The following is a 26,541-nucleotide window of genomic DNA, read 5'->3' as shown; positions in this document are numbered from 1 at the left end:
CATCTTCATGTAGAGAGCTCTCTTTTCCTACAAGAAGGTTTTGCAAAAATGTTAAACAGTGTTCTAAAAATGTGGCTGAAGTTATACTTTACATACTTTAACTTCTTATATATACATTATCCAATTAACATTCTAACCACATTTTCATATACAAGTGGGACCATAAACATTCTCTAATAAGACTACACTAGCACAGAGTAATTTTACCCATGTATATATATCCATTTGAAGCCTGTTTCCCAAAATGAAATCACTCATTTAAAAGCAAACAACTGGTTAGAATTAATGTCTCTAGACACTGGGTCATGGGGCCTAGAAATCACGTAAGAGTATATTGCTTTGGTTGAATATAATTAAATTCATCTTATGTGGCAGCATACTGAGCATAACAATGAACAATGAAAATCTAGTACATCTGAGTTCATTCTGCACTAATTTCAACTATGAGTCTACATTAAAGCAATGGCAAGGCCTAATGGTATATATGGTAAGGGCAGAAATTCATTTTGTCTTTATATAGGGTTATGCTCATAAAAATTTGTTTCTATTCCTCTAGAGGATGTTTTTAAGAATTAAAAAAAAAAAAACCCATATTGACTGCTGATCAATGAGACTGTATGTTGGCAACCATCCTAAGGAAGAACAGAAACCCAAGGGAACAGATGTCTACATAGGACTGTATTATGCAGGCCTAGTGAAGAACAAAGAAATAAACTGTGGGCATGCTGATAAGGATCCCAAATTATTTTTGGGATAGGAGAGATTTTTTAGGTGTAAAATCTTAAAGAATACAAAAAATGTCGGATCTTAAGTTTAAATCACTTTTTAAAAAAACAAAACTTTGTGACATTAAATGTCAAGATCAAATTTTTAAAGATATAGAATACAGAGAATTACAAAATAAAAGCAGATATATGCTTGATGAGGGAAAAATGCGTTAATGATCTCTCATCTAAAACACTGTTTTCCTTATTATCGTAACGAATAAATTGCCTGTCCATAAAACCACTGGAATATGTAGGTTACTGACATTATGCCAACGAAGTCAAAATGTACTTTATTGCAAAAATATAAAAAGTTTTAAAACTGCATATGATATTTTATACCATTTCACCAATAGGCCAAGGCCAGCACATAACTTATCAAGCTAGAAAACTTTAAAACAAAAATCATTAAAATTTTACTGTGTATAATGAGTTATAAAAAAAAAAAGTGATGCCATGCTGTGTAGCATGTTTAATTGCCAAGTGCCCTCTTACATGGGGATAGTCACTAATATGGTATCAGTCTGAATAAGTAAACACATATAGCCTATGATAACATCCTTTAATTATCTTCTTAAACACAGATACTTTCTATATATTACAATCATTTTAATAAACCTTTCGGTCATAATTTTGTGGAGTACAAAGTCATTTTATCAGTATGTTGATTTTTTTCTGAACTACTCTTTAGAAAGTGATGTTAAAGCCTATTGACTATTAAATCACTACTGTTTATTGATACGTTGTAAATGTAAAAAAAGGAAAAAACCTGAAATCACAGAAAATGCTTGGCATCTACACAAACACATTCTCAGTGGACTAACCACTACTGTGTAATTTTGTCACTACAGGTCTTGCTCCATACTTTTGCTTCATGCAGTGGGTTCAACAATATCCATGTTTGTTCCAAACAGGGCAACTAATTGTTCTTCATAGGTAGCGATGTTCCTTTTCATAATTTCCATGCAAGGTCCCAGAAGCCTTTCAAATGCTTGCACATCCATTGCTAAGAAAAGAGAAGATTTTTTTTAAATAACATTCTTTGCAAATCTGCAGAATTTCTAAGTCATTTACGGTATCGACTCCATATATATCAATAATGCAATGATATTTTAGGTAAATACTATAAAATACAAGAAAAAGCATAATGATAAAAATGTTCCGCTTGAAAAAGGAAGCAGCCAGGGCCACACTCTTGGGCCACACTCTGCAGTCCCTCGGCAATATGATGAGCAATGCTAAGTTGGTGGGAGGTTCCTGGTCCAAGGTGAGAAAAGAATGAGGGACTATCATGGAAAGACCTTAGAATTTTAAAAAATAAATGTGCTGTCTCCACCTTAGCAATGTGAACTCCTCAAAGGTGGCACAAGAGTGTTTTCTATCTTGTGTTCCCTTCTCAGGGTTTAAAATGCCATGTTGTTAAGGCCAAGTGTTAACCTTTTGTAAGTTTTGCTGCCATACTATGTCTATGCAATCCAAAAATGGCAGCTGACATAATGCTTTTGTTTACTTCTATAAGTACATGCTAGAAATCACTTTGCTTGCTTGTCTCCTGGATTTTAAAACTGGATTTATAATATATAGATAGAAAATATGATCATACACTATACATAAAAGTACAAATTAAAATATATCTTCTTTGCCTTTTAAATTAGCAAAGACAAAAAAGGCAATGTTTACAAGAATAGGGTGAATGGGCATTATGGCACTGCTAGTAGCATGTAAATTAGTACAAATAAAAGTAATCTGGCAATATGTGTCAAAAGTTAATTTTTTAAAAACCCACTCCTGAAAACCATTTCTAAGGAAAACTCCTATAATACAGAAAACTCTTCTATGCACAAAAAATTGCTCCCCACCAAAAAGCTGGAGCCAAAACCTTCAAAGTATTTACCACTAAGGAATGATTAATTTATCATGTATATATTTACCGAAAAGAATTTTAAAATTTGGTGTAATAAAATAAGAACATTCCTAAGCTATAATGAACTTTAAAAGTTGTTTGGAAAACTGTTTAACAACTGGAAGCCCACACAAATAAAAAGGACAAGAAGGAATTATAATAGCAGAAATCACTGAGTGGCGGTGGTATGTTTTTTCCTACATTTTCTGTATTTCTCAGGTTTTCTTTGATGTGAGTATAATAATCTATTATTGAAAAAAAATTAACAGACTTTCACTCACCTCACCTTTACTCTTTCATAACAGACTTTCACTCACTCACCTTTACTCTTTCTAATAGACTTTCACTCACTCACCTTTACTCTTTCTAATAGTCCTACTTAGGGAAATTACCTGTCAGTTTCTAATCATCTTCTCTTCCGTCCAAATTTAACACTTGATTAATATTATACTTATTTAAAACCTTTTAAAGAATGACTTCTCTAAGAAGTTAATTCAAAGGATCCTTGCAAATCTTAAAAGCATTAAACTAAGTTTATTCTATTGAATTATGGATGAAAAGCAGAGAGGGTAATAACTGTGGGATCAATTTTCTTAAAATACCCTCCATATTGCCACCTTCTGAACTGTATTTTCTTATCAAAGTAAGTGATTTCTCAGATATACAGTCTCAGATATATACAGATGTCTGCACCTGAAGACGACATTTCCGCCAAGCTACTCTGGTAAAATAGTAATAACAACTGAACAGCAAAGAACATTTGACTGTGCTTTGACAAACCTGAACCTTTGTGTCCCAATACTGTAATGAGTAAGGATTCTCACAACATCTTAGCATTCCCCGCAGATCTTAATAACGGACTTTATAAAAATAGTACACCTTAGCCTTCTCTTTTGAGGAACACAGCACATGTTGCTTATTTGAGAGATTCCATATAAAACGTGGTACTTGGAACTCTTATTTTAATGACTAATATGGGATGTTATTTCATATATACACAAAAGAGCAAAATGTATCTGGATGTAAAAATTTCAAAGAAAAAATGGCTTCCACAAATTGATTTTATGAGGCAATGAGTCCTAATCTTGTTACCTTTTGTGGGGACCACAAAACCTGTGAACCCAATAAAATGATTCACTCAACATGAATACATAAAATGCAGACATAAGTTCAACCAGCAGAAGCACGCCCACTGGTGCAATCCCTACCTAAACATTTGACAGTCCCAATGGCGTGCGCAGAAGCTGCTCGAGGTTTGTTAGTTACCAGGGCAAGCTCTCCAAAGTACTGTCCCCGCGAGCATCGAGCGATTTCTACTGCACCATTCTCTTCCACTTCTGATTTACCCTGACAAGGCAATTAAAAAGATGAGCTTTTCCTCAGCTTATGAAAAATAAAATCAACCTCAGTCTAAACATCAAAAAGTAGATCTGTTGTGTTCCTTGCTAACAGTATGTGGGTTCTGAGGACTTAGAATGCTTACCTTTCTTTTCATAGTAATTTTCACTTCTCCAGATTCTACAATGAAAAAAGAATCAGCCGAATCTCCCTATCAGAACAAATAACAAAAATAGATGGTGAAAATGCAAATTAATTGACAACAATCTTGTTACCTTTCATATCCCTAAAATTGATCCAACCCCAAAGTACAGATATTCACCTGAAAAGTGAAATCCTATGGGAACAAGCTATCTCGGTTTCTAAATCAAGAGGTTTTTTTTTTGAGACGCAGTCTCTCTCTGTTGCCCAGACTGGAATGCAGTGGCGCGATCTCTGCTCACTGCAAGCTCCGCCTCCCGGGTTCACGCCATTCTCCTGCCTCAACCTCCTGAGTGGCTGGGACTACAGGCGTCTGCCACCATGCCCGGCTAATTTATTTGTATTTTTAGTAGAGACGGTGTTTCAACGTGTTAGCCAGGATGGTCTCAATCTCCTGACCTCGTGATCCGCCAGCCTCGGCTTCCCAAAATGCTGGGACTACAGGCATGAGCCACCACACCCAGCCCTAAATCAAGAGGTTCTGATGGACAATTATGTAGTAATGATTTCATTTGTAAAATTATTTGAAATAATACTTTCTTTTTTCCCCCTCAAGATGGAGTCTCGCTCTGTCACCCAGGCTGGAGTACAGTGGTGCAATCTCGGCTCACTGCAGCCTCCACCTCCTGGATTCAGGCGACTCTCCCACCTCACCCTCCCAAGTAGCTGGGATTACAGGCGTGTGCTACCACACCCAGCTAATTTTTTTTCCTTTTTTTAAAATTTTATTTTAAATCAGGGATACATGTGGAGAACATGCAGGTTTGTTACACAGGTATACATGTGCCATGGAGGTTTGCTATACCTATCAACCTGTCATTTGGTTTTAAGCCCGGCATGCATTAGGTTTCTGTCCTAATACTCTCCCTACCTTCACTCCCCACCCCCTGACAGGCCCCGGTGTGTGATGTTCCCCTCCCTGTGTCCATGTGTTCTCATTGTTCAACTCCCACTTATGAGTGAGAACATTCGGTGTTTAGTTTTCTACTCCTGTGTTAGTCTGCTAAGAATGATGGCTTCCAGCTTCATCCATGTCCTGCAAAGGACATTATCTCATTCTTTTATATGGCTGCATAGTACTCCATGGTATATATGTACCACGTTTTCTTTATCCAGTCTATCACTGGTGGGCATTTGGGTTGGTTCCATGTCTTTGTTATTGTAAATAGTGCTGCAGTAAACATATGTGTGCATGTGTCTTTACAGCAGAATGATTTATATTCCTTTGGGTATATACCCAGTAATGGGTTTTCTGGGTCAAATGGTATTTCTGCCATCAAAAAGTGGGCACAGGATATGAACGGACACTTCTCAAAAGAAGATATTTATGCAGCCAAAAAAAAATGAAAAAAAGATCATTACTGATCATTAGAGAAATGCAAATCAAAACCATAATGAGATACCATCTCACGCCAGTCAGAATGGCAATTATTAAAAAGTCAAGCAACGATAGATGCTGGTGAGGCTGTGGAGAAACAGGAATGCTTTTGCACTGTTGGTAGGAATGCAGATTGGTTCAACCATTTTGGAGGACAGTGTGGCAATTCCTCAGGGATCTAGAACCCGTATTTATTTATTTTTTTGTATTTTTATTAGAGATGGGGTTTCACCATGTTGGCCAGGCTGGTCTCGAACTCCTGACCTTGATGTGATCTACCTGCCTCAGCTTCCCAAAGTGCTGGGATTACAGGCGTGAGCCACTGTGCCTGGCCTTGAAATAATATATTCTCTACCACTGTATTTCTGCTAAAAACCAAGAAAATGTGACAACACTGGGGTAAGAATTTCACCCAAATTTCAGCCTAGATAACAGCATACATAGTTGGAAATGGCAATACTGCTGTGTATGCCAGCAGTGTCCCCTTAGTTGGCAGAAACATGTCTGCGGATCCTGTGATCCTGAGGAAGTGCCGAGACGTGCACCCTGCATCATCCTAACATTGCAAGCATTGGTGTGATGACCCAAAATAACCCATCAACTTGAAAGGGCAGAAAGCACCCAGATGGAGCCGGAAGCAGCAGATGTGGGCCTTGACATTTTCACTACAGTCAACTGAGGACCAAACTCTGACATGCTAGCCTACTGACATTCCATTTCAAGGCTTTGGAAGGACTTCTAAAAGAAAAGTGTTGCTATTTCTACCCATATACCTATTCTTTCTTGCTTTTGTTTCTTAATGAACTCTGCCTTGATCTCCAATGATGCAGTCTGAATTAAACAATACAATATGGAAGATAATAATACAGACACTGACTTTTCTAAGCCTCTCAAAGTGATTCTGGAGAAACTTAAAATATTTCAAAACTCCTTAATACAAATTCAAGAAGTTTAGCATCTGATTCTATCACAAAAATAAATGTTGAATTTAGATTTTTAGAATATAGTGCATATATATGTATATTTATAAATGCTTAAAAGACAACAAATATGTAAGAATATCCTTAACAAACCCTAAGTATAGCATATCTCCTTTCCCTTATTCTTGTATCAGGTTTTCATAAAAGCTTCATATTAAGTTTTCGAGTGTTCTGAATCATAATAGGTCTATTAACTGCTGAGTAATTTTTAACTATTTTTAAAGCATGCTCTAAGTGTATGTAAAACTGGTGAAAACTGAATATGGTCTGTGAATTATGCCAACGTCATTTTCCTAGTTTTTATATTGTTATTAATAGTGATGCAAGATGCATTAGGAGAAACTGGGTGAAGAGTACATGGGACCTCTCAAAACTATTTTTGCAACTTCCTGTGAATCTATAATTATTTCAAAATAAAACCTTTAAAAATCATTTAAAACATGCTCTTTGCTTTGTTATTTACCAGTTTATATAGTAGAACTTTAACCCTGCTTGACTCCATTTCTTCCCAATCCCTGAATGCTCTCACACACACATACACACACACACACACACACACACACACACACACACACTCAGCAATGGGAGAGGGGTGTTGATTGAAAGATTTACTTAAGTATTTGTCTTCTAAAACAATTCTTTTTCTCAATCTCAAAGACCTTGAATCTTGTTTCCCATATAAAGGAAGAGACTGCATTTCAGATAAAGAGCACAAAACAGTCTAAGGCTGTGATACAAAAATTACAGAAACTATTAAAAATCCATTTTAATCATTTGCTTAGTGCTTCAAAAATATAACTAGGAAACAAGATACTATCATCTGCATGCCTTACCTGTGAACTTCAACAGTCTTCACAAATTCTACTTTTGGTAGCCCTACTCCAACCCAGGTATCTAATATTATTGGTTCCAGCTGGGATCTTAGAAAAGTATTAGGGATTAAATAACATGTTGACCCACATGTAGTCTTGGAAGCCAAAACAGTATATGTTGCAGTGTGTTCCTTTCTTGGTGAATTTTATCAAGGAGCAGCCTCAGGAATTTTCATCATGAACTGATCATGCAAAACTCTGTAGAATTTTCCAGTGTACTTCCTGGGTCCTCATTAATGTCATGGAACATTCACCTGTTTTTTCCTCTTATAAATGACTACAATGATGCAGAAAACCATTTGATGGTTTAATACATATTCATTAGGAGTTAATTACATAAACAAAAATATTCAATAGAGTAATGACTATAAATGAAACCATTTTTAATAGGTCATTTGGTAGAAGTAATATTTATTTAACCCATCACTGCATACTAATTTTAGAAACATGAAAAGTTTATCAAGATCTACCACTACACGAACCTTTTGGAATATAACCCTAAACTGAATTACATTTCAAAATATCATACCTGAGCAATGATTTGTTCTCCATCGTTGTATACTTTGGTGCCTATCACATCTACTACTTTCAGGCGTTCAGAAAACTACAAAGAAAGAAAGACAATATTAAATAGAAACAAATTAACTGGGTAAGCTTATCTATTTCAGAAGTAAAAAACTGGTAGCCTACAGGCCAAATAAATCGAGCAGTGTGTAGGTTGTATATGTGTTTGTTGCACTAATTACCAGCCAGCATTTTAAAATAATTTTTCATAAAAATTGGATCTCCAGCTTCTCTTGAAAAATCAGCATCACATAGCCCATATTTCCACAGGGCAACAATAAAACTATGGTGGGATAGCAGCTGTTTCTTTAATGAAATACATGTTCTCCAATCTGCCAAAGTCCCTTCCTGGCTTAGTTTTCTTCTCTGTGTTACCTGCCTAGCTCTGAAGGCACCAGATTTCCAATCCCTGACCTACTTTTATTTAAAGAAATAAGCTGCTGGAAAAGATCAGCTGTCTACCACGCACTGTGTGATGTGGACAAAATTTCTACCAGGTGCAAGCTGATAATCCAACAGAGACATTCAAAAGGAGAAGCACTGCTGTTTTGACACTTGCCATTTTATAAGATGTTGTGGGTACATATACATGCCTGTCTTTAATTACTCTCAAAATACTTCAAATATGACAGTGAAGAAATAGAAAAGCATTTAATTTAATGATGAAGTATGGAAAATGAAGTTGAATTTTTAGGGTAACAACAACCTACTCTCTAAGTCTCTACCTTCAAAGATAAAAACCTAAGAGCTGGTCTCATTGAGAAGACATCTGGGCTGAGAAATGAAGGAGCCCTGCAGCTGTGTAGGGAGACATTCCAGACAGACGGCAAGTACGAAGACCCCAAAGTGGGTATGGGACAGGTGTGTTTGAGGAGTGGCAAGAAGCTGATGTGTCAACAGAGAGATGATGAGTGTGGAGCAGTAGGAAATGAGGTTGGGGAAAATGGGTGGGGGAATGGGACAGACTGTGCAGAGCCTTAGAGGCCATGTGAGGAGGAGCTTAAACAGAGCAGTGCCACAACCAGGGATTTTAAAAGATTATTCTGCAATTAACCAGGCAAGAGGTGATAGGTGATGGTGGTTCAGATGAGTCAGTGCTAACTCGAAGGTTTCTGGCCTGAGACACTGGAAGGATATGTTGCCATCTGCGGGGAAAGAGAAAAGGAGTAGATTTGGGACATATTAGGTTTGAGATGTCTATTAGACATCTGAGAGGAGATCTTACATTTGCAGTTGGATAAGTAAGTCTGACCTTCAAGGGAGGGGCCTTGCCCAGTGATATCAATTTTAAGAAGCATCAATATATGGACAGTACAGATGATCCCTGACTTACAATGGCTCGATTAATGATTTTTCAACCTTACAGTTGTTTGAAAGCGACAGAAACTATATTTCAAATTTTGAGTTTCGATCTTCTCCCAGGCTAGCGATATGCAGTACAATGCCAGGCAGAGAGCCATGACACCCAAGCCAGCCTCACCACAATGAGGTGAACAACCCATGCTCTCCAGTGCACTGTGCTGCCAGGTGACTGTTCCCAGCTGTAGGCTGATGTGAGTGTCCTAAGCATGTTTCAGGTAGGCTAGGCTGAGCTAGAATGTTCCGTAGTTTAGGTGTATTAAATACATTTTCTATTTATGATATTTTCAACTCACAATGGGGGTAAGGTAACCCCATAGTAAGTCAAGGGACATCTGTATTTAAAGCTATGGGATTCGACATGTTCACCAAGTGAGTAAGCGTATCCTGAAAAGAGAAGAGGCCAAGGACAGAGGCCTGGAATGCCAGTTTTAAGAGGAGAAGAAAAGAGGAATAAAAAGCAAAGATGACTGAGAAGAAGAGGCCAGAGAGGACATTCTATATCTAGAACGCCTCACTGTAAAGTTACAACTAGTGGCTCTTGTCTACATCTATGTGATTGTAGTAAGTCTGCTATTAGATAAAGACCACATATAAATTTGCTATAGATGCTGGGTAGGAATGTATTACTCTCAAATAACAAAACAAATGAAATTATAGATAGCAGAAGAAACAATGAGTTATAAAAATTAGCACTACCATTTAGTCTTTTCAAATAAAAACATCGATAGATTTTTTTATTCAAAGAAATTTTTCTATAGAACTAAATATTCCTAGCAAAACAGAAACTTTTAAAGCAAAATAAAATAAAAGCATAAACATATACTTACCTCCAAAGATTTAAGGAATGGCAGTGACTCAATAAAGCTTTCATACATTTTTCTCTTTTTGGCATTGTTTTTCACAATTATTCTCCTGAAGGTTACCCTGTCCTACAGGCAGAACAGTTAAAGGATAAATTTTATGGGGGTAAAGCTATACAAATAGTTTTATTTTATTCCCTACGAGAAACAATGATTGAAGACTCTGAAATAAAAGATTAACATCATTATACTTTTAATGCAACTCATTTCATATTTTTATTTCATCAAGCACAAAATATAATACAGAACCACACAAAATACTGTTTTCATTTTTTTTTTTAAAGGAAGCATCTGTTGACTTTTATACATAACAGAAATCTGACCAACATGTTGGGCTCTGCCCACAAGGAGGTGCTGTCACAGCATTTTTAAAAATGTATACTAGCACTCTGTTCTTTTACTCTGTGTTATGTACTCTACGTTCTTTTTCATATCCACATTATGTCAAAATTTTCTTCTTAAAAATGTGGAGGTATGCCCAAAGAAATTATAAATGCTTAAAGTGATGGCTACTCCATTTACCCTGATGTGATCATTATACATTGTATGCTGGTATCAAAATAGCTTATGTACCCTGTAAATATATACACATAATATGTACTCATAAAAAAATTTTTTTTTAATGTGAAGGCACAGAGAAACTACAAGTATGTTTTTGAGTAAGATCTAATTCCAGTGTTTACCATGTTCACAGTCTAAAATGTTCCTGTTTATACTATCATGCCCTCAAAGATACAGAACTCCATTGAAGAACTAGTAAAAATTTTTAGAATACAGCTCAAAAAATTACTTTCCTAAAAATTTTATTTTAAATAATTTCTCATAAAATATTTTAATTCTTTAATAAAAGCCTCAATAATTATGTTAGCTTAGCATTCATTAATAAACAATTATACCATTTTAATAAAGTAAAAATTGGGATATATTATTTAATAAATTACTATGCCAACATTTTAATATGTTTTTACTTTTATTTTTAATTTTTCTGGGTACATAGTAGGTGTATATTTATGGGGAACGTGAGATGTTTTGATACAGGCATGCAACATGAAATATGCACATCATAGAGAATGGGGTATATGCCCCCTCAAGCATCTATCCTTTGAGTTACAAAAAATCCAGTTACATTTATTTTAAAATATACAATTTTATTATTGACTATGGTCACCCTATTGTGCTACCAAATACTAGGTCTTATTCATTCTTTCTTATGCCAACATAATAAGGCTGAATTTAAATGAACTAGTGCAATGGAGACAAATGCCAGTATAGATGAAAGTCGCTAGGTGTGACGGACTGCAACTGAATGTTTCTATCACTCTAAAATCCCTCTGTTGAAATCCTAATCACCCAGGATAGTATTAGGTGGTGGAGCCTTTGGGAAGACGGTTAGGTCATGAGGGTGGAGCCCTCATGAATGGGATTAATGTCCTTATAAAAGAGATCCCAATGAGCTCCCTTGCCCCTTCCACCATGTGAGAACACAAGTAGAAGATGCTGTCTGCTAAACAGGAAAACAACCCCTCACCAGACACCGAATCTTCTGGTGCCTTGATCTTGGACTTCTCAGCGTCCAGATCATGAGAAATAAATGTTTGTTGCTAAAGCCACCCATTCTATAACAGTCTGTCATAGCAGCCCAAAAGGACTAAGACACTAGGAAATTAAACATCTTGTTTCCCAATTTGGTATTGGCTGTAATTTGGACTTGTTTTACTCCTAATACTTTTTTTAAAAGAAAATTTTACAAGATAATTAGCACAAATATTGAAATTATTTCCAAGCCTGGCTCTGCATCAGAATAAGCTATAGTATTAAAAAAGATTTCTCAGACACCAGACCTTAATGACTCAAGATCTCTGCATGTAGGGCTCAATAATCTGTATTTCATAAATGCTCCCAAAGTGATTCTGATATATAATCAGGTTTGCAAATCAGGTATAACACCATTTTATGGACAGCGTTTATTGCAAAACAGAGAAGACTCAAAATAGCTTAATGATTTAGAAACTAATCATAATCAGTTATATCTCTCAGAAAGAATTTTCCATTAGTAACCTCTCTTCACACCCACTGTGACATATAAAGTCCAGAATTTCAAATACTTTCTTCCTGAAGCCATTTCAAAAATCACCTTTCCAAATCATCCGTACAGTCACGTAGATCATGTTAGCCCTAAGGCTAATAGTGACCAAATATTATTTACAGAGTGAGACTACTCTACAATGGACTTTTCTCTCAGGCTTTTTTCGCTTATCTTTACACACCTGTATTTATAAGGCAGACCTCCAGTCTGTTGACCTTAAAAGAAAAATTTATTTTCAACTCGACTCTCCCTGAGAAGGAGTTATTATAGTTAGTCAACTCACCCTTAAAAAGTAAGCTTGAAATACTAAGTAATTATGTTAATTATTCTAACTTTTTTAGAAAGCTATTATATGTCAGGAGGATTATCATAAACTGCCCATTTTTATAAAATTTAATAACATGTATAGACTACTAAAAATCTCTGAAAATGCTTAATCCTATCTTAGGAACTTAAGTAGTATGTGCACTAGGAAATTCTGGGTCTTTTATACCCCATTAAGGTTTCTACAAGGGCTAAAAACTATCAGTATTCAAAGAGGCCAACCTATAAAATAGTTGATCTTATTCTGAAGATGTGCAAGGAGGCAGTTTCCTTACTGTGTGACAATATGACAATCTGAATCTGCATGGCAACCCCACTGGAATGACTACATTTGAAAAGTAAACCTTCCTGAATAAAACAGGTCACGGCAGATGCTAGATTTATCCCACCACTTTAATGACAGGCAAACAAACACTTCTGTGGGTGAAGGACTGTCCTGGTTTGAAGTTTTTTCTTTGCTGGCTTTGGGTATTCAAATCGCTGACAGTTCTTAAAACACTTCAGATGATGAGTTTCCTTTTGTCTGAGACAATTCAGCTTTTCTTCTAAACCTTAAAAAAGTGACTCATCACATTTTTAAATAAGTATATAATAACTGGTTCCAATTAAAAGAAATGTAAAATGTCTTGTCTCTTTGATCAAGAGATTTTTTTATCAGCTGAATTGACTTCAGAGTCAAATGCTGAACTGTGACTAAATAATGTGTGACTTCCATAATGCTATATACAGTAGTCCTTGGAAATGAGACTGTTAACAGACTTCATATTTACTTCAACCTCTTCTCTTTCCACAAAAGGATTTGAGAGAAATAACCCAATAAATGCATGTCAAAACTAGTGGGTGGGCTATTTTCAACAAGTTTAAAAGAAAATACATATACTGTAAACATTTCCCTAAATCGATGCTGTTTGAAGTTTGGCCTGACATCAGGCAGTACTGCCATCTCCTGGGAGCTGATGAGAAATGCAAAAATCACAGGCCTCACCTCAGAACTACTGAATCAGAATCTGCATTTTAACTGGATTCCTAGGTGATTTGTAAGCATATTAAAGTTTGAGAATGACTACCTTAAATACAGTCCTTCAGAAGCAGCTTTAATAGTGCCTAATAATTTGCATCCTATCATATGTGAAAATATTGCCCGAATATATCTTTAAACCAGCTTTTAAGTCTGGCGGGAATACCACATTAAGAAATATATTTAAAAGTACTAATGCTCAGGTCCCAGTGCTGAAGATTCTGATCAATTTGCCTGTGATGAGGTCTAGGTAAGAGGACTTTTTTTTTTTTTTTTTTTTTTGAGACGGAGTCTCACTCTGTCGCCCAGGCTGGAGTGCAGTGGTGCAACCTCAGCTCACCGCAAGCTCTGCCTCCTGGGTTCATGCCATTCTCCTGCCTCAGCCTCCTGAGTAGCTGGGACTACAGGTGCCCGCCACCGCGCCTGGCTAATTTTTTGTATTTTTTAGTAGAGACGGGCTTTCACCGTGGTCTCAATCTCCTGACCTCGTGATCCGCCCGCCTCGGCCTCCCAAAGTGCTGGGATTACAGGCTTGAGCCACCGCATCAGGCTAGGTAAGAGGATTTTTAAAAAATACTCCAGGTAATTCTGATGTGGGGCACATGAGCACAGCCACCAAGCATTTTTTCCCTACACATCTGCTTTTAAATGCAGAGTAGTTACCAATCAATTTATAGCACCAAGAGCATCCTTTTATACTGGTTTCTCAAACTCCAAATTTCTGATGCAGTAGGTCAGAATCAGTGGGTGGGGCCTCAGAATGGGCATTTCTAAAAAGTTCCCAAGTGATACAGCTGCCAGTGTTCAGGGGACCACACTCTGGGAGCCACAACTTTATCAGATTATAATACTTACCTCAGAAAGCTATCTGAGAAAAAGTACCGAAGGCTGTGTTTGTATGGCTGGTTATTTTCTAAGAGTGGGTAAGACAGGAGCATTCTGAATCTGAGTGTCTTTCCTGGGCCACCAGGTCCCAAGCTCCTGACTGGACTGGAGGAGTGGGGGCAATGACATGAGGATCTGACTTAGTGCAGTCTTAGTGCCCTACAGAGTTCAGCATTCAGTGGCTGCTTAATAAATTACCTGATGACTGATGATCTTTAAATTAAAATACTACATGTGGCAATTTGTAACACTGTCATAGCAATTGCTACAAATCATAACATTCAGGTCAAATAAATATTTCACTCACCAAACCCCACAGAGCACCAGGAGAGGTAGCAGTGATTGTAGCTGCTCTGGGTGTATTGTACATTAAGGCCAGTTCGCCGAAACTCCCACGATTATCATAGTTACCAACACATCTTCCAACACCATCACATTTCACATAAATATCAAATGTGCCTCTGTTGGACATATGTATATTGGAGGTTAATTCAAATAAAATCTCATTAAAATAAAACATTATTTCAGAAAAGAGCCCTGTGAAATAAAAATCTTATTTCCAGCCTGTTTATCCCCTCTGATGACAATAAAGGGCAATCGATCTGTGCCATCTGTTCCAGACCATGTGCCTGCTGGGAAAAATGGGACTAAACAATAAAAATTTGGAATAACGAATGATAAAACTATAACTAAAGACTACAACCAAATAGTATATGCGTAAAAAACCATCTGGAGAGGCCGGGCCTCATGCCTGTAATCACAGCACTTTGGGAGGCTGAGGCGGGCGGATCACCTGAGGTTAGGAGTTTGAGACCAGCCTGGCCAACATGGTGAAACCCTGTCTCTACTAAAAACACAAAATATTAGCCGGGTGTGATGGTGGGATCCCATAATCTCAGCTATTCGGGAGGCTGAGGAAGGAGAATCGCTTGAACCTGGGAGACGGAGGTTGCAGTGAGCCAAGATTGTGCCATTGCACTCCAGCCTGGGCGACAAGAGCAAAACTCCATCTCAAAAAACAAACAAACAAACAAACAAATCATCTGAAGAGGCTGGGTGTGGTGGCTTACTTACACCTGTAATTCCAGCAATCTGGAAGTCCAAGGTAGGAGGATCACTTGAGCCTAGGAGTTCAAGACCAGCCTGGGCAACATAGCAAGATCCCATCTCTATAAAAAATTAACCTTAAAAAAAAGAAAGAAAATCATCTGAAGAAACATTTATCAAACCACTGACTGTAGTTACCTAAGAGCATAAGAATAGTGAGGGATTCTAGGCACATTGGCTATCTAATTTAAGAGTTTCTGTTTGTAACATTAACATATTATTACTTTTGTGATCAGAAGAAAATAACTTTTTAAAAAGAATCTAGCTATAGCAATTTGGTTAGCCACTACTCTACAAAACTTACTAGGGTCCTTTATAATCTACGGCAGAGGTTGGCAAACTATAGCCCACAAACTGGCTGCTTTTGTAAATAAAGTTTCACTGCAATATAAACACTCTTGTTTGTTTATGTGTTATCTATGGCTGGTTTTATGCTACAACTGCAGAGTTGAGTAGTTACAACAGAGAACATATTGGCCTGCAAAGCCAAAAATATTTACTCTCTGGCCCTTTACTTTAGATCAACCCCCATTCTAAAGTTAAAAAGTAGAAATTCAGACTAGATATCTAACTCTGGTCTTTTTATAGGTTTTTGGTGCTTATCTTTTAACTGGGGTTCTTTTTCTAGGCAAATAAGGTTCAGTTTGCATGTCACTGCACTTCATATTACCCAGACTCTATATTCACATAAACTGCATTCTTCGTGTGGATGACTGACTTTCCACATACTGTATTTTATCAGAGAACATGCTTTCAAGGCTTGCACCTGTGAAAAAATTCTTTGGCTTTATTCTGTTGACTAAACCCTAACAAGGACAAAGGGTGGGGATGTGCTGCTAAAAAAAAAAAAAAAAAAAAAAAAGTGGCTTTTAACATTAGAAAATTATTATGGGCCAGGCCTGGTACCTCATGCCTGTAATTCCAATGATTTTGGAGGCCAAGGTGGGAGGATCATTTGAAGCCAGGAGTTCAAAACCAGCCTGGGCAACATAGCAAGACTCTGTCTCTACAAAAAACCAAAAAATTAGTCAAGTATGGTGGCACATGCCTGTACTCCTAGCTACTTGGAAGGCTGCAGCAAGAGGATCGCTTGGGCCCAGGAGTTCAAGGCTGCAGTGAGCTGTGACTGCACCACTGCATTCCAGCCTAGGCAAGAAAGTGAGACACTCTCCCTGCCCCTCCAAAAAAGAAAGAAAAGGATTATTAATAATAAAGAAGCAATAACAGCAGAAACATGGTAGACAGTAGATATTATTAATAAGGAAGAAAATAATTGGTTTTCATGGCCAGGCACAGTGGCTCACGCCTGTAATACCAGCACTTTGGGAGGCCGAGGTGGGCAGATCACAAGGTCAGGAGTTTGAGACCAGCTTGGCCAACATGGTGAAACCCGGTCTCTACTAAAAATACAAAAAAATTAGCCGGGTGTGGTGGCAGTCACCTGTAATCCCAGCTACTCGGTCGGGAGGGTGAGGCAGAAGAATCGCTTGAACCCAGGAGGGCAGAGGGTGCAGTGAGCTGAGATGGTGCCACTGCACTCCAGCCTGGGCAACAAGAGCAAGACTCCATCTCAAAAATAAATAAATAAATAAATAAGAAAAGAATTGGTTTTCAATGTAATTCATGGATAGAATGACTGTTTCAAGAGAAACTACTAGAATTTGTCCCATGGATAATCATTTTTCAAGTACAGGTTGAGTTTCCCTCATCCAAAATTCTTGGGAACAGAAGTGTTATAGATTTTAGGTATTTTCAGATTTTAGAATATTTGCATATATAGAATGAGGTATCTTGGGATTGAGACCCAAGTCTAAATAAAAAATTAATTTATGTTTCATATATACCTTATACACACAGCCTGAGGATAATTTTATTTAATATTTTAAGTAATTTTGTGCATGAAACCAAATTTATGTACACTGAACCATCAGAAAGCAAAGGTGTCATTATCTCAGCCACCTATGCGGACAATCTGTGGTTGTTCAGCATTACCATCATTCCTGACTCTGAATTTATATGCTACCAGGAAGCCATCATTTTTTACTTGTATTCACACATAAGTACTTAACAGTAAAAAATACAACATACCATTAATACAGTAAAAACTAATGTGTTTGGGGCAACTAAGCAGCACAGTAGCATCCCCAGAATACCTGCACCGGCTGCCAAACAAGAGCAACCACAAACAATGGCAGGCTTGCAGTCTCCACCTACAATGCTATATTCTGATTAAAGTTACTGTACATCGTACACTAACCTCTTCGGGGATGCTGAATAAGCTGTTGTGTGCCTGCATTTTGACTGTAAACCATCACATGAGGTCAGGTGTGGAATTTCCACTTGTGCCATCATGTTGACTCTCAAAATGCTTTGGAGTTTGGAGCATTTCAGATTTTCAGACTAGCAATGCTGTATAGATTAAACTCATTGATTTACACTATTTATACTTTTGCACCGAAACTGTTCTCTACACTCGCTACTTTGAATAGGGTAAAACAAAGCCAATGTGCTGAGGAGAAGTAAAATGAGCTACCAGTCCAGTTGAAATCACATCAGTCTAAAGTCTGTTAAAATACCGCAGGCTAGGCCAGGCACACTGACTTACACCTGTAATCCCACCACTTTGGGAAGCCAAGGCAGGTGGATCACCTGAATTCAGGAGTTCAAGACCAGCCCGACCAACATGGTGATACCTCGTCTGTACGGAAAATACAAAAATTAGCTAAGTGTGGTGGCGGGTACCTGTAGTCCCAGCTACTCTGCAGGCTGAGACAGGAGAATCGCTCGAAACTGGGAGACAGAGGTTGCAGTGGGCCGAGATCGCACCACTGCACTCCAGCCTGGGCAACACAGAGCAAGACTGTTTAAAAAAAAGAAAAACAAAAACCTTGGACTGTTTTTTCACACAGATTTCTTCTCTGATAATATAAGGCCTCCGGCAGGCAAGAATCCCCAGAAAGAGCATGAACAGGACAGGAGACCTGGCTGTGGAGTTGGCTCTATGCCAGTCATTTGGGTGATCTGAACCAAGTGCTGTCACTTCTGTGTGCCTGCATGTTTTCATCTACCAAATGGGTGACTAGGATCTAACTGAAAAGGGAATAAACTATATACAAATGTAAGGCAGTTTTGAAAGTCAAAAATCCCCACTAAATGATTAAGATCGTAGAGGGTCAGGGTTTCTCATACACCTCTACAATTAAACACACTTAGGTGCATTTCCGAGGTGTTTCACTGATGAAAACTATTAATGATATAAAAATCATTACTTTGATTCACATATAGATAACTGGTTTATTCTATTCTAAAATCCTGGCTAGTGCTTCAGCCACAGGTCACCAGGCATTAGGGATGAGGGAATGGAAGAATCAGTGAAAACTCTTGATTTAAACAGCATGCGTGACTGACGCATGAAAGACACCACCCACAGAGCCAAAATAACAAAATGAGGCTTCAGGAGACCAAAGAGGTCATTTTCACCAAGACCTCTGAGGTGAACACAACCCGGCCCAGAGAGCAAACGTAACCCAGTAAGTCAGGCTGGGAGAGGACATGCGTTCCATACACAAGGGGAGGGGTCAGGGATGCCAATTGTCTCATGAACATTTATCATTGTTTTAGAAAAGTGAAGAAATAAGGACTCAGCTCAGGCTGCTCTGCTGTTAGATTTCAGGATTCATCTATTGCATAAGGCACATTATTCTATGATGAGGTAAAGCACAACTTAGATTTCCTGAAAACAGATTTTCAACATAAATGCAAGACTTCTTTAAATAATTATAGAGTTTTTTTTAAGACAAATATAATAATATACAATTCTTGGAAGGATGCACAAACTACTTACTATACAGACTGGATGATGTTAAAGCAGTAGGAAGAAAGACTTTTCACCTTATGCCCCTGTGAAATATTTGCATTTTCTATTTTTATTTATTTATTATTATTATTATTATTATTTGAGACGGAGTTTCACTCTTGTTGCCCAGGCTGTAGTGCAAATGGCGCAATATCGGCTCACTGCAACCTCCACCTGCCGGATTCAAGCAATTCTCCTGCCTCAGCCTCCCAAGTAGGTGGGATTACAGGTGTGCGCCACCACACCTGGCTAATTTTTCTTGTATTTAGTAGAGACGGGGTTTCACCATGTTGGTCAGGCTGGTCTTGAACTCCTGACCTCAAGTGATCCACTGGCCTCGGCTACCCAAAGTCCTGAGATTGCAGGCCTGAGCCACCACACTCCGCCAATTTTGAATTTTTTAAACCATGAGCATGTTTTACATAGTTTATAAAAAAAACCTTTTAAGAAATACCAATTGAGGTCTACTGTGAATTAACATCTTAGATGCTATATTATACTGCTGTTCTCACTGAATAGGCATCTAGTACATACTAATACTATTACACACTACCTCTCAATTAGAATTTAGCAAATGAAGATGCTCACGTTAAATGACTGACATTTACAGATTAGACTAACCAAAAGTCATCAGTTTCTCTATAAACTATGCCTCTTTTCATGATCCACTGTGGTTTCACTGCATGTACTCACAACAGGTTTACAGTGCCTATTATGTAGTAATAAGAGTAGTGGCAATAACAACTATCCTATAACTGTCAGTTGCCGTAATAATGGTTGAGATTTTACACAAAAGGTTCTTTAAATTTCAGTAACAATGTTGGGCAAAACTTACCTATCAATTACATAAAAGTTGTCACCATCGTCACCTTGATCAATTACATGCTCCCCATCTTTGACCAGTTTTTCAAACATGGCATCTAATACTTGAGACATCTGCTCCTATTTTTAAAAAAGATGGGATATAATCTTTATGTTTATCTAGAACATGTTTTCTTAAGTAACCACAGTTATATTTCTGTGAACAAGTCCAAAGAAATGGAAATATCATAACTACCATTAAATGTTGTCAGAAAAATACACAGTAGTCTTTCTTACCACATACAAATAAGATGATTATATACTCTCATATTCGGTATTTGAATGAAAGTAATTATAATTAGTCTATTTTAGAATATTTGCAACTATCACCACTTTATAAAATGAAAATTTAACCACCAAACCACCATATACCTTGTGAAATATAATCTTAGCAACTAAAAAGGATCAGGTTAGTAAGGAATTATTTCAAATTTCTTTTAAAGATACCCATTTTTAAAAACTTCCTTATTTTAGTCATCACTAAAATTTGTGTACAGATAACCTAAATACTTGGTGAATTTAGATCCTGATTCCAATCTTCTTTTTGGTTTAGCATCAAAATCAAAACAGAACAAAACAGAAAAACAACAAAGTAAACCAAAAATGACTGTGGCAAATATTCTGTCACTATTCACAGTCATTAAGGTTGGCTTCAAGCTGCATCCACTGAGCTCACTAGGGCAGATTTGTCAGAAACATCAAAAATATTATTCAACAACTAATTAAACTACGTAAAATTTTTATTCTGTCAAAATGTGATTGACAAGACACAAGGATAAACTTCAAACTGATGAGAATAAACTAGGAGGTGAAAGAAATCTTTAATCAGAACAAATACAGGAATAATTCAACAAACTTTGAAAAGACAGAATAAATGGATATGAGGAAATAATACAATACAATGGAAAAGTCTAAAGACTTAGAGGGTTATTTGTTCTGCTACTTATTAGCTCTAAGCCCTTGGTCAGGTCACTCCTTATGGGCATACAAAAAAGGTATAATGCTAACTGCCCATGCCAAAATCAATTACTATTATACATAAATTAAGGAGTTGAAGATAGATTCAAAGGGAAAAAAGATGCAAGTGGAAAACACAGGTTGAAGAAACAAGATATTCTGGATAAAGAGGATAACAGACCACATGTGATTCTCTCCCTTTTGAGAGCGCACGAAAATGTTGCAAGGCATATGAAGATATGAATCTACAATAGTATAGAGTACAGGAACGGACAACTGAAGGATGAGGGAGTTTCAGGGCAAAGGTAAGTAACATGTGGCAGAGAGAGCTGCTCCAAGTAGCACAGGTTAGAATGCAGTGTGGAGGGGCCAACATGCCTTGCGGAGCACCAAGAGGCTCCAAAGTGGGTAACATCTGGTTCTGCCAGCATGGGACTGAGACACAAAGCTAAAGACAAGCGGACTGATTTAAAGTCCTGCAGAGATTAGTTGACACCTTCCTTCAAAATCCCTCTACCCTAATACAGAATACCTAGCAGCCAAATGTGGACCCTCAACTCTTCCCAGACAAAAGATTAGAGAGAAACTAAACAATTTAGAACTAGAACAGATACTGTGAACACTGGTGCCCTAGAACAAAAACCTTCATTTGGTAGGACTTAAGGGTTCCCCAATGTAACAGCTGGCTCCCTGTCAGCTCAAGCTAAACAGTGCACTGGTTGACAGGCCTGCCCTACTTACTCAGAGCTCTAAATCAGCTTTATGTTGCTCCCCTGGTAGCCTACAAGACTAAGATAAACAGCAAAATGACAACACATGAGATAGATATTTCAGGAACTGTAGAGAGCTTTTGCAGAGACATTTAAGATGATATTATATCCATGAGACCAAAAAAAAATAGGATAGTTAGGAAAAGAGCAAATCAGAGAAAAATGGGTAGCTTGGAAATTAAAAATATGATTGTCATTTTTTTTCTTTAAAATAGATTCTTTTTGGCAGGGTGCAGTGGCTCATGGCTGTAATCCCAGCACTTTGGGAGGCCAAGGCAGGCAGATTGCTTCAGCCGAGGAGTTTGAGACCAGCCTGGGCAACACAGAAAAACCCCGTTTCTACCAAAAAAAAAAAGCTGGGCATGGTGGTTGCACACTTGTCGTCTCAGCTACTCAGGAAGCTGAGGTCAGAGGACTGCTTGAGCCTGGGAGGTTGAGGCTTCAGTGAGTCGTGATCGCACCACTGCACTCCAGCCTGGGCAACAGAGTGAGACTCTGTCTCAAAAAAAATGAGTAGTCTCAGCTACTCAGGAGAGGCCAAGATTGGAGGATTGCTTGAGCCTGGGAGGTTGAGGCTGCAGTGAGCCATGACTGTTCCACTGCACTCCAGCCTGGGCAACAGAATGAGACTCTGTCTCAAAAATAAAAAATAAAATAGAATTTTTTAGAGCAGTTTTAAGCTTGCAGGAACATTAATCAGAAAGTACAGACATACTCCACATATCCTCCACCCCAACACATGACACAGACTCCCCCACAATAAACATCCTCCACCAGAGTGGCACATTTGTTACAACTGATGAATCTATACTGACATCATTATCATACAAAGTCCATAGTTTATATTAGGGTTTGCTATTGGTGTTGTACATTCTATGGGTTTGACAAATGTATAAAGACATGTATCCACCATTACAATTTTTTTAAAGGTAAATAAAAGAGTAAGAAGATAAATTAAAAACAAACACCTCAAAAAAAGCCAATAAAGAGATGAAAAGAAACAAGTGCCAGAGACAGTAACAGAGAAAACAAAAAGGAGGAAATATAAACAACACAGGATGAATTTTCTAGACCCAAAGGACACAGGTTTTCAGACCAAAAGGGCACACTCAAGTGCCCAGCACAATCAATGACCACAAATCCCCACACTAGGATGAAATAATGTATTTTTAGAACACTAAAGATAAAAGATCTGCAAAGCTTCCAGAAAAGAGAAAGGGGGATTCTTAAAAACATGAAAAGTTACTCAACTTCTCTCAAAATGAAGAGAAATCCAAATTAAAATCAAAATGAGATGCCACTTTTCACTCACCAGATTCAAAAAGATACAAATGTTAGAATATCACACTGTGTTGGAGACCGTGTGGGAAAAGAGGCATTCTCACACAGACTTCCGGTGAGAAGGTAAAATGGAACAAACTCTAAAAAAGCAATTTGTCAAAATTTAATAAAATTTCAGATATGCATAATCTTCCACCTCACTGTTCCTTTTCTAGGAAGTTATTATATAGATATTTATAAAATGCATCACCATTTTTCTTTGCATCACAATAGCAGAAGACTGGAAACAAACTAATAGTTTATCAACAGGGCACTGGATAAATAAGCTGTCATATATCCATTCACCAAATAGCTTTGCTGCTGTAGGCATGTAGGGATTTTCAGACATCTGTCTTTCAAAGGAGTCACTGGCAGTGCGAGAACACTCAAAGAAGGGTAATCAAGAAATGTGAAAACCTGCAATGGGGGAATTTCAGGAAACAAGGCATTTAGGTGACAGAAAAGAAGACCTATATGAGAATACACCAGTTATCTTCTGTTCAAACCATGACATCAGTAGTTCTAGAGGCCATAACTGGGACTGTTGGGTGGAAGTTTCATGGAGGTTTTGGCAGAATATAAAGACCTGCCTAGGAATGAGAGCTGTCTAGCAGGGACAAGGGCTGCCTTGCAAATAATTTTGCCTTTTCCAGAACGTTAAATAGTTGGAATCACGCAGCACATAGCCTTTCCACATGGGCTTCTTTCACTTAGTATTATGCATTTAAGGTTCTTCCATGTCTTTTCATAACTAGATCACTCATTTTGTCCACTGTCTAGATGTACCACAGTTTATTTATCCATTCACATACTGAACAACATCTTGGTTGCTTCCAAGTTTTGGCAGTTTTGAATAAAGCTGCTACAAATACCTGTATACAGGTTTCTGTGTGGACCTAAGTTTTCAACTCCTTTGGGTAAATACCAAGGAGCATGACTACTGGAGAGGATGGTAAGAGTATGTTTAGTTGTAAGAGACACCACTAAACAATCTTCTAAAGTGGCTGTACCATTTTGCATTCTCATCAGCAAGGAGTTCTTGAACCACCTATGTTCACCAGCATTTGGTGTTGTCAGTGTTCCGAATTTTGGCTATTCTAATAGATGTGTAGTAGTATCTCATTGTTGTTTTAAGTTGCATTTCCCTGATGACATGTGATGTGGAGCATCTTTTCATATGCTTGTGTGCCATTTGTATATCTTCTTCAGTGAGGTGTCTGTTAACATCTTTGGTCCGTTTTTTTAATCTGATGGTTTACTACTGTTGAGTTCTTTGTATATTTGGGATAACAGTCCTTTATCAGCTGTGTCTTTTGCAAATATTTCCTCCCAATCTGAGCCTGTCTTTTCATTCTGCTCACAGTGTCTTTTGCAGCAAAGAAATTTTTAATTTTAATGAAGTCCAGCTTATCAATCCTCTCTTTCATGGATGTGCCTTTGGTGTTACATCTAAAAAGTTATCACCAAATCCAAGGTCATCTAGATTTTCTCCCATGCTACCGCCTAGGAATTTTATAGTTTTGTGTTTTACATTTAGATCTGTGATCTATTTTGAGTTAATTTTTGTGAAAAATATAATGTCCATTTCTAGATTCTTTTTCAGATGTCTAGTTTTTCCAGCACCATTTGTTGAAAAGGCTATCTTTACTTCACTGTGTTGCCTTTTCTCCTTTGTCAAAGATCAGTTAACTGCATTTAAGTGGGGCTGTTACTGGATTCTCCGTTCTGTTCCACTGATTAATTTGTACATTCTTTTGCAAACACTATACTGTCTTGATTACTGTCACTTTATACTAAGTCTTGAAGTCAGTTAGTATTAGTACTTTAACTTTGTTCTTTTCCTTCAATATTGTGTTAGCTCTCCTAAGTCTTTTGCCTCTCCAAACTTTAGGATCAGTTTGTTGGGACTGCACTGAATCTACAGATCAACTTGGGAAAAACTGACATCTTGACAATACTGGGTCTTCCTATCCATGAACATGGAAATCTCTTCATTTATTAAATTCTTCCTTGATTTCCTTCATAATTTGATAGTTTTCCTCACATAGATCTTATACACATTTTTGTTAGATTTACATCTAAATATTTCATTTTGGGGGGATGTTACTATAAATGGTATTGTATTTTTAATTTCAAATTCCACTTGTTCACTGCTGATATAAAGGAAAGTGATTAACTTTTGTATATTAACCTTGTATCCTGCAACCTTGTTATAATCACTTACTAGCTCTGGAAGCCTTTCTCATTTTCTACTTAGATAATCATGTCATCTGTGAACAAAGACAGGTATATTTCTTCCTTCTCAATACATTTTACTACACTTTCTTGTCTTATCGCATTAGCCAGGACTTTCAGCACTATGTTGAAAAGGAGTGGTGAGAGGAAACTACAAATTTGTTAAGGTGAAATTCACATAACATAAAATTAACCACTTTATTTTCCTTTTTTAAAATTGTAACTATCCTGGTGGGGAAGAAGTGGTATTTCATTGTGGTTTTGATTTGTATTTCTCTAATGACTAACCATGTTGAGAATTTTTTGATTGCCAGTCATTTGTATATTCAAGCACTTTGCCCATTTCTAAAGTGGAATTTTTGTCTTTTTATTGTTGAGTTGTGTTAATTATATATTTTGGATACTAGATCTTTATTAGATATATGATTGGCAAATAATTTTCTCTTCTGCAGACTGTCTTCACTTTTTAAAATAATGTCCCTTTGATGTACAAAAGTGTTACATCTGTGTGAAGTCCTATTTATCTCTTTTTTCTTTTCTGCTTATGCTTTTGGTGTCTAAGAGTCCAATGCTAAATCTAAGACCATAAAGACTTACTCCCATGTTTTCTTCCAAGAGTTTTATAGTTTAAGCTCTTATATCTTTGGTTTTTGATCCCTTCTGAATTAATTCTTGTATATGCAAAGGAGTCTAGCTTTGTTCTTTTGTGTGTGGATATCCAGTGATTCAGCACCATTTGTTGAAGAAACTATTCTTTTTCTATTGAATGGTCTTAACACTCTTGTGGGAAAATCAATTGGCCATAAGTATATACGTTTATTTCTAGATTCTCAATTCTACTCAATTGTTCTATATGTCTACCCGAGCCCAGTATATTGTTTTGATTACCATAGCTTTTCA

At 37.3% G+C, this 26,541-nt stretch overlaps 1 protein-coding gene across 2 annotated transcripts in view; it reads right to left on the bottom strand.

Annotated features, from left to right (window-relative positions):
- Positions 1-1,307: 1,307 nt before the first annotated feature.
- PRKAR2B (protein kinase cAMP-dependent type II regulatory subunit beta) overlaps positions 1,308-26,541 on the bottom strand; it is a 115,678-nt gene continuing 90,444 nt past the window's right edge. For both annotated transcript variants that reach the window (XM_024250355.3, XM_054560624.2), the window contains 7 exons: positions 20,334-20,440; positions 14,843-14,996; positions 10,190-10,291; positions 7,966-8,040; positions 4,151-4,216; positions 3,876-4,014; positions 1,308-1,770 (listed from right to left, as the gene is read on the bottom strand). In XM_024250355.3, the coding sequence (XP_024106123.1) occupies positions 1,637-1,770; positions 3,876-4,014; positions 4,151-4,216; positions 7,966-8,040; positions 10,190-10,291; positions 14,843-14,996; positions 20,334-20,440 (777 nt within the window). In that variant the 3' untranslated portion in view covers positions 1,308-1,636. The remainder of the gene's footprint in view (positions 1,771-3,875; positions 4,015-4,150; positions 4,217-7,965; positions 8,041-10,189; positions 10,292-14,842; positions 14,997-20,333; positions 20,441-26,541) is intronic.

Source organism: Pongo abelii, chromosome 6 (genome assembly GCF_028885655.2).
Source record: "Pongo abelii isolate AG06213 chromosome 6, NHGRI_mPonAbe1-v2.0_pri, whole genome shotgun sequence".
Classification (NCBI taxonomy): domain Eukaryota; kingdom Metazoa; phylum Chordata; class Mammalia; order Primates; family Hominidae; genus Pongo; species Pongo abelii.
This window is presented reverse-complemented; position numbering and strand designations above follow the sequence as displayed.